At 36.6% G+C, this 12,872-nt stretch overlaps 4 protein-coding genes across 4 annotated transcripts; 3 read left to right on the forward strand and 1 right to left on the reverse strand.

The window, feature by feature from the left end:
* Positions 1-172: 172 nt before the first annotated feature.
* Positions 173-1,796, forward strand: MONOS_4059 (uncharacterized protein; the record flags this gene model as incomplete). Its single annotated transcript, XM_067874100.1, has 1 exon — positions 173-1,796. One exon carries the CDS (start codon positions 173-175, stop codon positions 1,619-1,621), a length of 1,449 nt encoding a protein of 482 aa, XP_067733580.1. The 3' UTR covers positions 1,622-1,796.
* Positions 1,797-2,010: 214 nt separating this feature from the next.
* Positions 2,011-6,142, forward strand: MONOS_4058 (putative metal transporter CNNM2). The gene is made up of 5 exons (XM_067874099.1): positions 2,011-2,206; positions 2,263-2,376; positions 2,465-2,500; positions 2,587-3,020; positions 3,181-6,142. The coding sequence occupies exons 1-5, from the start codon at positions 2,050-2,052 to the stop codon at positions 5,536-5,538; spliced, it is 3,099 nt and encodes a 1,032-aa protein (XP_067733581.1). The 5' UTR covers positions 2,011-2,049; the 3' UTR covers positions 5,539-6,142.
* Positions 6,143-6,276: 134 nt separating this feature from the next.
* Positions 6,277-8,734, forward strand: MONOS_4057 (uncharacterized protein). Its single transcript, XM_067874098.1, has one exon. The coding sequence runs from the start codon at positions 6,438-6,440 to the stop codon at positions 7,986-7,988; it is 1,551 nt and encodes a 516-aa protein (XP_067733582.1). The 5' UTR covers positions 6,277-6,437; the 3' UTR covers positions 7,989-8,734.
* A 2,363-nt stretch (positions 8,735-11,097) lies between these two features.
* On the reverse strand, positions 11,098-11,742 carry MONOS_4056 (putative DDE superfamily endonuclease; the record flags this gene model as incomplete). Its single annotated transcript, XM_067874097.1, has 1 exon — positions 11,098-11,742. The coding sequence occupies one exon, from the start codon at positions 11,740-11,742 to the stop codon at positions 11,098-11,100; it is 645 nt and encodes a 214-aa protein (XP_067733583.1).
* Positions 11,743-12,872: the final 1,130 nt, after the last annotated feature.

The raw sequence follows: 12,872 nt of genomic DNA on the forward strand, positions 1-12,872 counted from the left end.
TTCTGCTTTGATAATCGAAGTGTCATAAGTTTGAAAAAATAGGCTGTTTAAGAACTTCGTTTAATTTAATTGTGTTCACCAAAATCTTTATTTCATTGTGAAAAAGCTTAAAATACCAGATTCATTCAAAATAGAAAAATAGAAATCTGAATATTTTGTGCAATGCACCAAAATGTGTGATTTGAATGTAAATGATATTTGTTTAAATTTGCCTCGGTCAGAAATGGACAAAAGAATTGATAAATTAGAAAACATTAAAAAAGAAGAAGACTTTCTGAAGGACATTGATGAATACGAGAACGACGACTGCAACGATGATGATGATGATGATGACGAAGAACATGAAAAAGATGAAGATAATCATTGTCGCGAAGACGAAAAAGAACCGGATGAATTAGATGAAGAAAAAGAAAAAGATGATGATAATGATAATGATAACTTAAACGAAGATGAAGTTGAAGAGGAAGAAATCAAAAATGAAAAAAAGGAAAAAAATTTAATTATGAAGACTTGCGAAAATCTAAAATTGGTTAAATATCCGATCGGTGATGATTCTGAGAAGCTGAAATGGTTGCGGAAAAGAAAAACAAAAGCTAACTACAAAAACAACAGTACAATAAACTATTCGCAATTATACAACTTACATTGCACAAAAAGAAAAAAACTTCTTTTATCTTCATCAAAGTCAGGTGAATGTTTTTCTCCTTTTTGCAAATTTCCTCTTACAGCGCGCAAGCACTCATTTGGATCATATGCTTGCTCATCATCCAGTTCTATTTCCTCAAAGTTTGCAAATAAAGATGAGAATTTCAAAGAAAGGACAGCCAACAAATTTTTTCCGTTTCTTGAAGAGAAACATCCAAAGCTTACAATTAAGATGCCAAAAGAGATCGAAGATCAGCAGAGATGGATGAAATGGTCTCAGCCACTTACAAGTTGTGCAGCCGACAAGGGAAAATTGTGCTCTTTGACAACAAATTGGAAGACTTTTCAGAAAATGGATATTTCACACAAAGATTGTGAATTTACTGAACAAGAAAGTCTTTTCTCCTCAATGAAAAATTCAAAAAAACAGCAACTTCCCACTGAACCGGTTGAACTTTTGCATCATTCATCTTCTTTGAGCAACCCTTCAAAACGACTTTCTTCTCGCTTGCATTCATCCAACAAGCCAAATCAAAGCCATTCTTCTCAAAGACCTGTTCTTTCCACAAATGAAACTTCAGATAGCTCTGCTTCTCCGTTGAGCCCTTTCTCGTTTTCTCCTTTTGCATCGCCGTTTGCACAAACAAAATGTAAACCAGCTCAAAAACCACAAATAAATTCTCTTGACACACCAACAAAAGAACAAACGTTTTTAAGGCATCATTTTAAGAGCAACGCCATTCTTGAAATCACAAAGCATGACAACTTGGATAACATATTAACTTCTCCATCTGATAGCAAAGAACACATTTCTTATGACTCATATATTTCTCTTGAAGAAAAGTATTCTTCATCTTTTGGAGTGGATCACTTCCAATCAAGCGAAGAAAAGATATTTACCGACAATTTTGAAGATGAGCAAAAGTCTGATGATTTTGACTTCATCGTAGATGCAGAAGAAAACCAAGAAGAATGAAAATTTTATGTGATTGTATATTATTGTTTTATTTCTACTCTTTCATTGATGAATTCAACTTTTTGAAAGCTTGTAAGTTCGCCCAATTATTCCCAGATTCCATTGGAGAAGTCGAGTTTAATTATCCTTTTTTACGCTTCATACTTATTGCAATATGAAAATTAAATTTAATAAATATGTGCGTATTAAAATGTTTGACACTATTTCCTTTTTTTTCAATTTTATAAAAGTTTATTATTTGAGAGGGGAAAAAAAACTGATGGAACTATTATCTTTTAATAATTTGCATATGCATATATGATTTCATAAAAAATGAGGGTGAAACTTAATGCATGAACTTTTTCGTTTTGTTTTTGATTAATTTGAATCAAGAATACAAATTTGGGATTAAATTGATCAACTTCACAAAAAAAATCCCAAAAGGGTGAATGAGATTAAATGCGGTTGCAATATTTGTTGGATTTGTATTCCCTCGTTTCTTCAAATTTAATCGAGCACAAAGTTCAGAATCACAGCCAGTTTACGTATTGGTTTTGAAAATCTTAGCTATTGCTGTTTTATTGTGTTTCTCCGCAATGTTTTCAGGTTTGGGCATCAAAAAATTGTTTTTGTGTTTTATGTTTTTTTGAAATCATCTTTAGGGTTGAATCTTGGATTACTTGCACTTGATAAATTAAACTTACAGATTTTGATTGATCTTGGAAATGAAAAAGAGCGAAAACAAGCAGCAAAAATTATGCGAATCAGAAAAAGCGGTAATAATTTATTTTTTATTAAGACAATTTTTGTAGGTTGAAATTATTTCTTTTTGTTTTTTGCATTTCTTTTTTTGATTGAATCAAGGTAATATTCTTTTATGTACACTGCTTTTAGGAAATGGTTTGCAGATTTGACCTTTGAAGTTTATGTTTTTATATTTATTTCATTTATGTTTTTCTTGAAAATTTTTGTTTTTTTATTCATAGTGATGGTTAACACTGGTGTATCACTTTTAATGGAACAGGTTGGAGGAGGAACCATTGCATTCGTTCTTTCAACGGTTTTAACAGTGACGTTTGGAGAAATTCTTCCTCAGGCCATATGCACGAGATACGGACTTCAGATTGGTGCTGCGCTTTGGTGGTTAGTATATGCAATTATGATACTTCTGTCAATCATCGTGGTTCCTGTGGGAAAGCTACTGGACTGCATTCTCGGGGTGGAGATTGGAAATACGTACAACAAAACTCAATTGAAAAAATTGATTGAATTGCATGCCTCCGATGAAAAGATTCGGTCGTTGTATCAGGAAGACAGGATTGAAAACTCAGACTTCATTTTGGTGTCAAACTCATTTGATTTTTCAAAGAAAGCAGCGTGTGAGGTTATGACGCCCATGAAAGATGTGTTTATGCTGGAGGTTTGATGAGCAATAGCCAAATGATAGAATGAAAGAACAAGGATTAAGAAACTTAGTCAAATACATTTCGAATTCTTCGAATAATAATTTAATATATGTTTTACGTTGCACAGACTCCTTCATCGTATTTTTCTATTTTTATCTTTTTTTTCTGTTTTAGTCTTCTGAGTATCTGAAGTCTGATACAATTGAGCGTATTGTAAGTGACGGCCACAGCAGGATTCCCGTCTTTGAGCACACAGAAGACTCCATCCTCGGCTTTGTGGCTGCAAAAGAGGTGCTTCTGCTGGCAGGAGAAGTGAGTGCGAAAAGCGAAAGTGGCAAGACAGACATCAGAGTGAAAGATGCGTATGAGTCCTTTGGGCAGATGATGGCATATGTGCATTCAGAGATGCGGCTGCCGGATGTGATGAATGCGATGAAGAAAGGGAAGAACACGATGGCTGTTGTGTATCGTGTGAATGACTCAGGAGAAGGAGACCCGTTCTACGAGAACATCGGCATCATCACCAGAGAAGACGTGGTGAGTGAGATTGTGGGCGAGGAATGGGGCGAGTTGTGCATCACTGCGCCAAGCCAGGCAGACAAAGAGAAAGCGACCAGCAGCAAGAATCAAGCCAACAGTGAAAGTTGCGAGGGAAAGAGAAGCAGAACAGCGTCTGTGGAGATGGAAGGTGAAGAGAGAAATGTGGGAGAAGAAAACCAGGAAGCGAATGCTTGCAACAAGCTGGCAGCAGAAGTTGAGATGGAAGAGCTCAACAGCTTGGAAGAGATGAACGATGTGAATGAAGTGAGTGATGAAGGAGATTCTGTTCAGACAAATAAAATGAACAAAATTAAAAAAGAGGATAAAATGAGCAACCAAAGTGCGATTTCTGAGTCAAAAAGAATGCAAAAGCAGATGGAGAATGAGCAAAAAGAACAGGAAAAAAGTGCAAGCTCTAGTTCAGAATGCATGACCACTGAAAAGAGGAGAGAGCGAAGGATCATTTGTAGAGACGAGCCAATAACAACTGAGATGAATGTGGATATTGTGCCATATATTTCAAGCAGCCATTCTGCCATCCACTCATCCTCTCATTCTGCTGTGTCTCCATTGCATCCATCGCATATGTCTCATTCATCACCCTTGGGAAGAAGCAGTCCTTCTTCTCTTTATAGCACCCAGTCTCCTCCTCTCTCTTGTTCTCCTTCGTGTTCCTCGCTCGGTGCAGCAACAAGAAGGAAGCGTTTCAGAATGCAAAATTGGACATTGTGCGACGAGTTTGTAAAAGCAAACAGGAAGAAGATTGAAATGTTTCTGCTTGCAAATCTACCAATAGGAGAAGGGAAGGAAGAAGATGAGGAGATTAAAGAGGAGAAAGAGAAGGAAAAAGAGAGAAGGGAATGGGCAGAACGAACTGTGAAGGAGCTTTTGGATAAATCTCACGGATATGAAGTGCATGGATGGTATTCAAGTGCTTCGAAGCATGCCTCTCCTATGCTCCCCCTCTCTATTTCCTTATCTTCATCTTCAGCGTCGTCTTCATCGTCTTCATCGTCCTCAAATTCAACAAGCTCAACCAGTTCAGCCAGCTCTGAATGGACAAGAACTCATCACCAGCCACACGGCACTGTCTCTTCTTTGTCTTCTGTCTCTTCCACTCATCCTCTTCTGTCAACACCTTCCTCACCATACCCTTGTGACACTCTGTCTTCAATGTCTTCTGTGTCTTCTCTGCCATCGTCACCTGGATTTGCCTTTGCGCCATCACATGAGCTTGTTATGTCTTCTTCTGGAACTGTTGCAGCATCTTCTGTGCAAATGGGGCAAAGCAGAACAAGCGGAAAGGAAAGCAATGAGAATGCTGATAAACACCTGGAAAGAGGGAATGGAAGAAATGATTTGCATAGTCATTCGTCTTTGAGTGCGCCTGCAGTGTGTCGTGTGTGTGTGCAGCATGAAAGCGAGCCAGATCTGATTGTGGTGCTGTCTGGAAGAGTGGAAGTGGTGAGAGAAGAAGAAGAAGAAGAATACGATGAAGATGATGATTATGATGATCAAGAGAAAGATAGGAGTGATACAAAAAGAAGTGAAACAGAGAACATTCATAATAATGATTCTGATGACATTGGAAAAACAAAAGAGAGCGAAAAGAAGAAGAACGAACCGAAGAGAAAGAAAGTGGTTCTGAGCGATGTTGGGATGCCATGGACGATTCTGAACAGAGAATGCTTCTTCCGACGGGAGCAAATCAAACCCAATTTTGTTGAGCCAGAAGAAGTCGGAACCGAAAAAATGGAAATTTGCCGAAGCAGCGGCAGTTATTCGTCGTTGTCTCCGTCTCTTTTCTTCCCTTCGTATGAGTCGAGTGTTGTGTTTGAGAAAGCACAGCTTCCTTTGGATGAAGTGCCGTATTCAGCGACTGTGGTGGAAGGAGAGGCAAAGGTGCTGGTGGTGCCACACAGTGTGATGCAGATGGTGATGAATGGAGGAATCAGTGAGGCAGATGGCATATGTGGGGGGATTTCTATCTAAAGTTGTTGTTGTGTGAAGAAAGAAGGAGGGAAATTTTTTCAGTTGGAACGAGGGTATTTGTGCTTTGTATTAATGGGAATTTGTTTTAGTAAACAATTTGCTTTTTGATTTATTGATTAAATTTAAAATTTTTGTTTATTATTTTTATTCTTAAAAAAGAAATAAAAAAAAATGATTTGTCTTTGCTTATCCTATTCTTCATTATATGTTTCATTTTGAAATTACAACCTTTTTTTTTATTTCTCAATTTGTATTTGAATGTTAGAGATATAAGTGTTGAGCTGTTAGTTTAATATTGCTTATAATTTTGGATTTTATACATGGCATTTGCACTTGCTGGCTTAATAAGTCATGCTTATATATGTGATGAATGCTTGCAATTACTTTTTGTTCTCATTGGACATTAATATTTTATTCTGTGAAAAGAACAGTTTTCTTCATTTCATACATTTATGTTTTCTTGTGCGCTTGATGTGTCCTCGTTTATGACAATTATTTTACAATTCCAATTGTTTTTTATGTTTTTTTGCTTTTTATTTTGCACTTTTTGATAAAAGAAATAATATCAGCAGTGCTTATAACGAAAGATAAATAATCTCCTTTTATTTTATTTATACGCACCAATACTAAGTTACAAGATTATATTGCACAACAATCTTCGCAGATATTTGAAAATGATTGAAAGAAAGTTTCCAATGGAGCGAAAATAAAATATTTTTTACTTGTTTAAGAAGTTTTTTTTTTTTTTTTTTTTTTTTTTTTTTTTTTTTGAAAAAACGTCCAATCTTTTATTTGTTCGATCAAATGGAAGTTGCTTTTCAAATACCGTTTGCTTCGTAATTATAATTCTTCGCGTTAATCATATTTTTCTTTATTATTTTGCAAATGAGTTTTCATTGATGCTATTATGGTTGCAAAAATATTCTTTTATCTTTTTATCCATGGAAAACAAAGGTTTTGAAAGCGTTAATGTAGCTCTTTCGAGTGAAGATCATCCAGTGCTAAAGGAAGATTTGCTGAAAGAGAAAGGAATAAACGAGGAGGATTTGACATTTTTAGCTTCAAAAGGGAATGTTTGTGTAGAAAGCATAATGACGAAGCTGGGCCCAAAAGAATTTGTTTGGGGAGCAGACTGGAACAAAGTGACATTTGATAAAGAACCATTTGTACTCCCCGGATACGAAGCTTTTGCGATGAAACAACCAAGTTTTCGAAGGTCATTGCCGTCTGTGCCTTTATCGCGGTCTTTACGTCCAGCCATGCATCTAAGCACACCAACTGCACAAGGAATCAGAAGGTCTACTGGGTTCAAAAGCCCCAGAAAAATTATTGAGACCGATTCTGGAGCAAACACAGCACCATCTATTGGACAGTCACCTACAAGCCCTTTGCAGGAAAAGCTGTACTATCCAGCCATCAAATGTGAATCGTTAACGAATCTCCTTGGAGTGCAGCCAAACTTTTTACCTCTTCCAACAGAACCTGGTGAATCTCCAATTAATGAACTAAAAGTTCCGAAGCTTCCTCCGTTCACTTTCCCCTTATTTCCAACGTTTTCTTTGAACACATCGGAATTGGAAAAGCAAACTGCACAACAAACCGTTGACTCCAAGAAAATGTCTATGCCAAGGCTGGCAAATCGTTTTTCTCAGAAAACAGTATCGACTACCATGAAAACTGGAACGGGAAGAAGTTCAGCGTTTTCGTTCCCAGCTGCAACTAATCCTTATTCTCAGTTTTCTGCGCTGATAAAAAGAGCGGAAACTTTGAACAAAGCTCATGCCTCGTCAGAAGAAAAGAAAAAGGAAGAAAAAAGTGAAAATGAGACGAACTGTGGAGAAACAAAAGCTGAAGAGAAAGGAAGAAAGGAGAAGAAAGATGAAAAAGAGTCAAAAGGGGGTTTTTCTTCTTCGAGTACAACAAACGAGGCCCGACTTGCTGAACTTAACGGCTTGTGCGAGAAATGGAAGAAAGTGACAGTGGAGCTGCTGGAGCTGCTGTTGCCTCAAGCAGAGGAGCATTACAAACAGATGAAAGTGCTGAAGGCAGAAAGGGAGCGAAACGAAGAGGAAGGATTTGGGTTCGGATTCGGATTCAGTTTTGGATTAGATGACTTTGATAAAAAGGAGAGCTCGCACGGAAGGATATGGAAAGACAATGGAAAAAGGAGATCATTCATAAGTTGCAGCGAGAAAATCAGAGAGGAAGTAGGAGAAAAGGAAGAAGGCGAAGGAAGCAATTACGAAGAAGACGAAAATGAGAGATTTTTTGAAGGTGAAGAAGGCGGACTTGAAGAAACAAATGCGGAGAAAGGGGAAGGGAAAGAAACTGGAAAAGAAGGAACGAAAGAGGAGGATGACGCGCCGTTTTCGATGGGAATGTTTCTTGCGCAACTTAACATCGAACCAAGTCTTGTTGGCTATTCTGAAGCTTTGGATGCTTTCACTTGAAAGTTTGCATGAATTTTTTTTATTAATGCTGGCAATATGTGATGATTGATCTGTTGTTTATTTGATAGCTTTTAGTGATTTCGTCCAGTCGATTGGAGGACTGTGAATTTTGTTTTTTGAAGCTGTCTTTCTTTGGGAGATGCATCAACTGCGCTTAAAGATAGCACGGGAAAAGAAACGAATGACTCAATTTAACGAATTCGGAATATCCTTTTTTGCTTATTGGCAATTATTCTATTTTGAATTGCTGATAACATTTTTGGCTTATTCAAAAGAGAGTATCCGAGGCTTTGTGAAAAGGTAATTTTCCCCCCGGTTTCTGTTCCTTTTTTTGTTGCTTCGAGTTTATTTTTTTCTACTTTTAACATTTATTTGCGACATTTCGGTGATAATGGGAACATATTTGTGCAAAATCAACTTTAACAAACTCTTCAACTGTTTATAATTCCAAAGCAGAAGTGTTTACATCAAAATTTTTATTTCCGAATGATTATGTCTTTTTGTTTGTTTAATATCAGTTAATTCAATACTCGCAAAGAATTCATATTAGCATCTGTTTCTTTTCTTTTTTTTTTTTTTTTAATTCATGCATTTTTTAAAAACACATTTTATTAATATTTTTATCTATTTGAATGAATAATGATTGCATTTTTTATTAAAAAAAAAAATAAAAATTGATAGGGCAATGATTGCTTTCAAATGAGAAATTGAAAAGGCTTGATAATAATTTTTATTATCTTTTTTCCCAAGAAAATAAATTTGCTCATGGGAAAGTTTATATTTCACACTTTTCTCTCTTGATAATTGCATCAATGCAAATATTTCTCTTCAAAATCGGATTTATTGCATATAACTATTAAACTTCCTTGCAATATAAAGAAATTATGACTTATGGGAGCAAGGGATAGTTTCCAATCTTATCTCGATGTTATTTTTTATTGCTGCTGAAGCTGTTAGCCTCTTACTGATCAATTTCTTCTCTTTTGCAGACAATGAAAAATCACAAAATATCGATATATTTGAACTGTGTTAAGACAACAGCACAATCAGCTCAGCAATTATCCTTTTCAACAGCTCCACCACAGTGAAAAATGCCTTCTTTGTCAATATGTTGTGGAATAAACCTGCTGCCCTCTGCATCAAATCGATATGTTGCCTTCAAAATACTCATTTACTCTGTTCGGCGAATGCTTCACCATTGCTTGCAAAAAGAAGCATGATAAAGCTGTGTCATTTGTCAATATCCGCATGTTTAACCTGCTCTGCTACCAATAGTATCATATCGTCTGATGATTCCAGTGAAATGGTGCTTAAAACAAGTATTGTAAAAAATGTTGTCATTCGCTCTGAAGGTGGCTTATTGCAAGCAGGAGAGACTTATAAAGAAACGCTGTGCAATACAATTGTTGAAAATGCTTCTTCAAAACCAGTTCAAAACTTCCAATATCACGAATACATCACTGCTCAGAGCATTGTTGAAAATAGCGTTTTTTCGGGATCAACGAACATTCTTGAATGAAAAATTGTGCATGGAACGCTTTTTTCGAGCCCATTTGACTCGAGAAACAACACATTCAGGAATAACGTAAGAGAAGATGATTCACTGACACGAATGAGCAGAGTAACCACGACAGATTCACAATCGTACGGTCAGTGTGAACGGGAAGATTGCAGTGCTTCATGTGGAGGTGCACTGTATGTTCACGACAACGAATTCGCAACCCTTTCAGTGCTGAATTCTTCGTTTTTGAGATGCAATACAACAACCTCGAAGGGTGGAGGTATTTTTGCAGACAAAATCGGAGAATGCACCATTAAGCACTATATTTTTGAAGGATGCTATTGTGGATATAAAAACGAAACAGGAGGAGGAGGAAGAATTGAAGCGACAAAAGCAACGATTCAATAATGGTTGAAGAATGTCTCTTCAAAGATAATTGTTCTCAAGATGATGGAGGAGGATTAGGAATTTGGAGCTGCAAAGTTCAGAAAACAAAAGAGTGTATTTTGAGCTGCAAATTCATCAACTGCAGCGGAAATTACACAGCTAGTTCGTGGCGTGGAGGAACGTTTCATTGGTTTCCCAAAGACAAAATTGTCATTCGAAACCGCTTTTTTCAAAATTGTTCTTCTAAGTTTATTGGTGGAGGAATAGGTATTTCAGTGACTTCAATAAACACAAACAAATTACTTTGGTTCTCTTTTTTTCACGAAAATAAGGCATCGCGTGGATGTGATATTGCACCATTCAATTGTCCAAATGGAAATCAGATTGGATATTGTTATTCAACAAGCACTGATAAATCAAGATGCAATATTGACGATGAGGATAAGCGCGAATGACTTCCAAAAACTGGAGGAAGAGTTGGGTATGTTGCAACAGAACAAGTTCTATCAAATCCCAGACACATTCTCTTGTGGGATTAACGAGTAATATCCATGCCAAACAATAAGTCATTGCTTGACATAGACAATTCCTGGACTTGTTGAAGATATAAAAGTGCAAGGTTGGAACGTGATAGAATCAAGAACTGTTGATGCTGAAGATGGAATATTGCACATTGGAGGAGTTAACGAAACAGGAGCCATCGTGACGATTGCATTCGAAAGAAAAGATCAATGCTTTTTGAACGTGAAAGATGGAACACTGGAATCGAGAGATATATGTGTAATATATGATCTTGTGCACAGAGAGAAACAATATTGCTGGATTGCAGAGATCAAAGAAATAGGAACACTAAAAATACAAAATATGGATTTGTCAATGAGCAGTGACAATTCTGAAATCGGATTAGGATCATCTTTTTATTGGCACTTTTTTCTTTATTGGCACCTTTATTTTTTGTAATGAAAAAAAGTTAAAAACACATCAAAAAAACACAAAACTCGAATCAATTACTTTTCTGACTTTTCTTTTTCCATTTTCACGTTCAAAGTGTTCAAATTCATCACTTGTTTCATATTCTTCACTCTTGATTTTTCTGAATGTCCTTTTCACTTTTTTCTCCAAAGGCAATTCTTCTTCTTCAATTTCCTTTTCTTTTTCTTCAATTTCTTTAATTTTCATCTTGTGCTTTTCATTATATTCATCCCATTCATCAAGAAGCTTTTATTTTGTGATTTCTTTTCCGAAGAGGTCGAAATATTGTGAATGAGAAGGAATGAAGTATTGAGAAGACTGAGGGAGTTTCATTAGCACAGATCCAGATCCATTGCTGAGGACTCCGCTGTTAACGAAGGCTTTTTTGATCACAGATGGTGTGAATGCTGTGTGAAGGGCTTGTGGCAACACATCTGCAACAGCTGTTCTTTTTGAAGATGAGGAGGTGGATGATGGAGAGCTGTAATTGTTTGACAGTTTTGTCTTCAATACTGCAAATGCTCCTCTGTCCAGCGGCTGCAATATGTGCGTGGTGTGTGGAACGAAGGTGAAGACATCAATTTCTGCGTCTTTGAACTGTCTCCATATAGTTGGATCTGCCCGCGATGAGTGTGAATCCAGGAGAAGAAGGCAACGATGAGTTTCTTTTAGAATTCGCTTTCTTCTGTCAATGATAGCTGGCAGCAGGACTGTTAAGGCGTATTTTTTGAATGCTGTTTTGTCCATCCAGCCGTTTGTGTTTGGCCAAATGTCAAGCGACGGCGTTAACAGTGTTGTCAGTTCTTTCGGAAGATTTGCACTCGGCCACAGCACGACAGACGGAAGAGAGAAACCATCAGCAGCGATTCCAGCAACGAGAGTGGCATTCGGCATCCTTTAGGCAGTTTTTTTGAATCCAGCTTGCTCATCTGCGGGATGAACAACAACATTGCGTGAAGAAGTTGTAATGCGAAGCGAAGATTCATCGATGTTGAAGATTAATTCTTCTGGATATTTGTTTTCATCGTGTAATGCTTGTAATTCGGTGTACAACGGCTTAAGGACTTTCTGACAAGATGCTGCTAGTCTGTTAATGTCAACTTGCTTTGGAAGCGATAACTTCAATTCCGGATGGCGCTTTATGAATGCGTGAACCGTCTTCAGAGTGACTGTCTTTTTCTTCTTTTCTTCTTTTTCTCCTTCATCTTCACTATCGTTAATTATATTTTCCATCTTAATACAAATTAATATACAATTCAAATATCAATTAAAAACCAGATCGCGCGCTTTTCGTAATGTGAGGTTTGTCCCAAATCGAGATTCTATAGTAACTTCTTCCAAGAATTGTTTTTTTTTTCACCGCTGATAATTGGCGGGTGCCCAACTTTTGCAATCGGCCTGCCGTTTTCAATAGCTTTTACAGAGTGCTCCAAAGATTTTTTGCTGATCCCCCCATATTTGACCCCATCGACCAGTCTGATAACATTGTCATTTACAATGTGTGCAATCCTTTCTAATCTTGAACTATATTTTCTGTAATGGAATGAAGACATTGCTTCCTTCAGCCGCTTCAGCTTTCTTTTTCACTAATAATTTCATATATATATTATGGGTAATGATCATTAATATATTTTTTTATTTATTAATTCTCATTAAAGAATTTTTAATAAATATTTAAATTTTTGAATGAATTAGAAATATTTACAAACCTTTGTGCAGTCCAATTTCTCATGAAAGCTCAATAGAAGGACTTGAACCCCCCCCCCCCCCCCCCATTTCCCCCCATGAAAAATTGGATTTCTTTCAAAATTGAAATATTAGATTATATCACATTTGAATATATACCAAAAATATATTTTAAAATATCATTTGTGGGTCAGATTAATATTTTTTTAAAAAAAAAGGGCCAATAAAGAAAAAAGTGCCTATAAAAAGATGACACTACTCAAAGACTCACCAGTTCAAGTGAATTGAGGAAGCTTGGAATTAATTTCTGTTTCGTGGAATGAGACAACTTGTCAGAA

Source organism: Monocercomonoides exilis (genome assembly GCF_001643675.1).
Source record: "Monocercomonoides exilis strain PA203 chromosome Unknown scaffold7-2047599, whole genome shotgun sequence".
NCBI classification, from domain to species: domain Eukaryota; phylum Preaxostyla; order Oxymonadida; family Polymastigidae; genus Monocercomonoides; species Monocercomonoides exilis.

Bases quoted from the DNA above. Each gene is read 5' to 3' on its own strand.
- MONOS_4058 (XM_067874099.1), top strand. From the start codon at position 2,050: ATGAGATTAAATGCGGTTGCAATATTTGTTGGATTTGTATTCCCTCGT. The intron at 2,207-2,262 runs GTTTGGGCATCA...AATCATCTTTAG, and splicing joins TTTCTCCGCAATGTTTTCAG to GGTTGAATCTTGGATTACTT. The intron at 2,501-2,586 runs GTTTGCAGATTT...TTTTATTCATAG, and splicing joins TACACTGCTTTTAGGAAATG to TGATGGTTAACACTGGTGTA.
- MONOS_4057 (XM_067874098.1), top strand. From the start codon at position 6,438: ATGCTATTATGGTTGCAAAAATATTCTTTTATCTTTTTATCCATGGAA.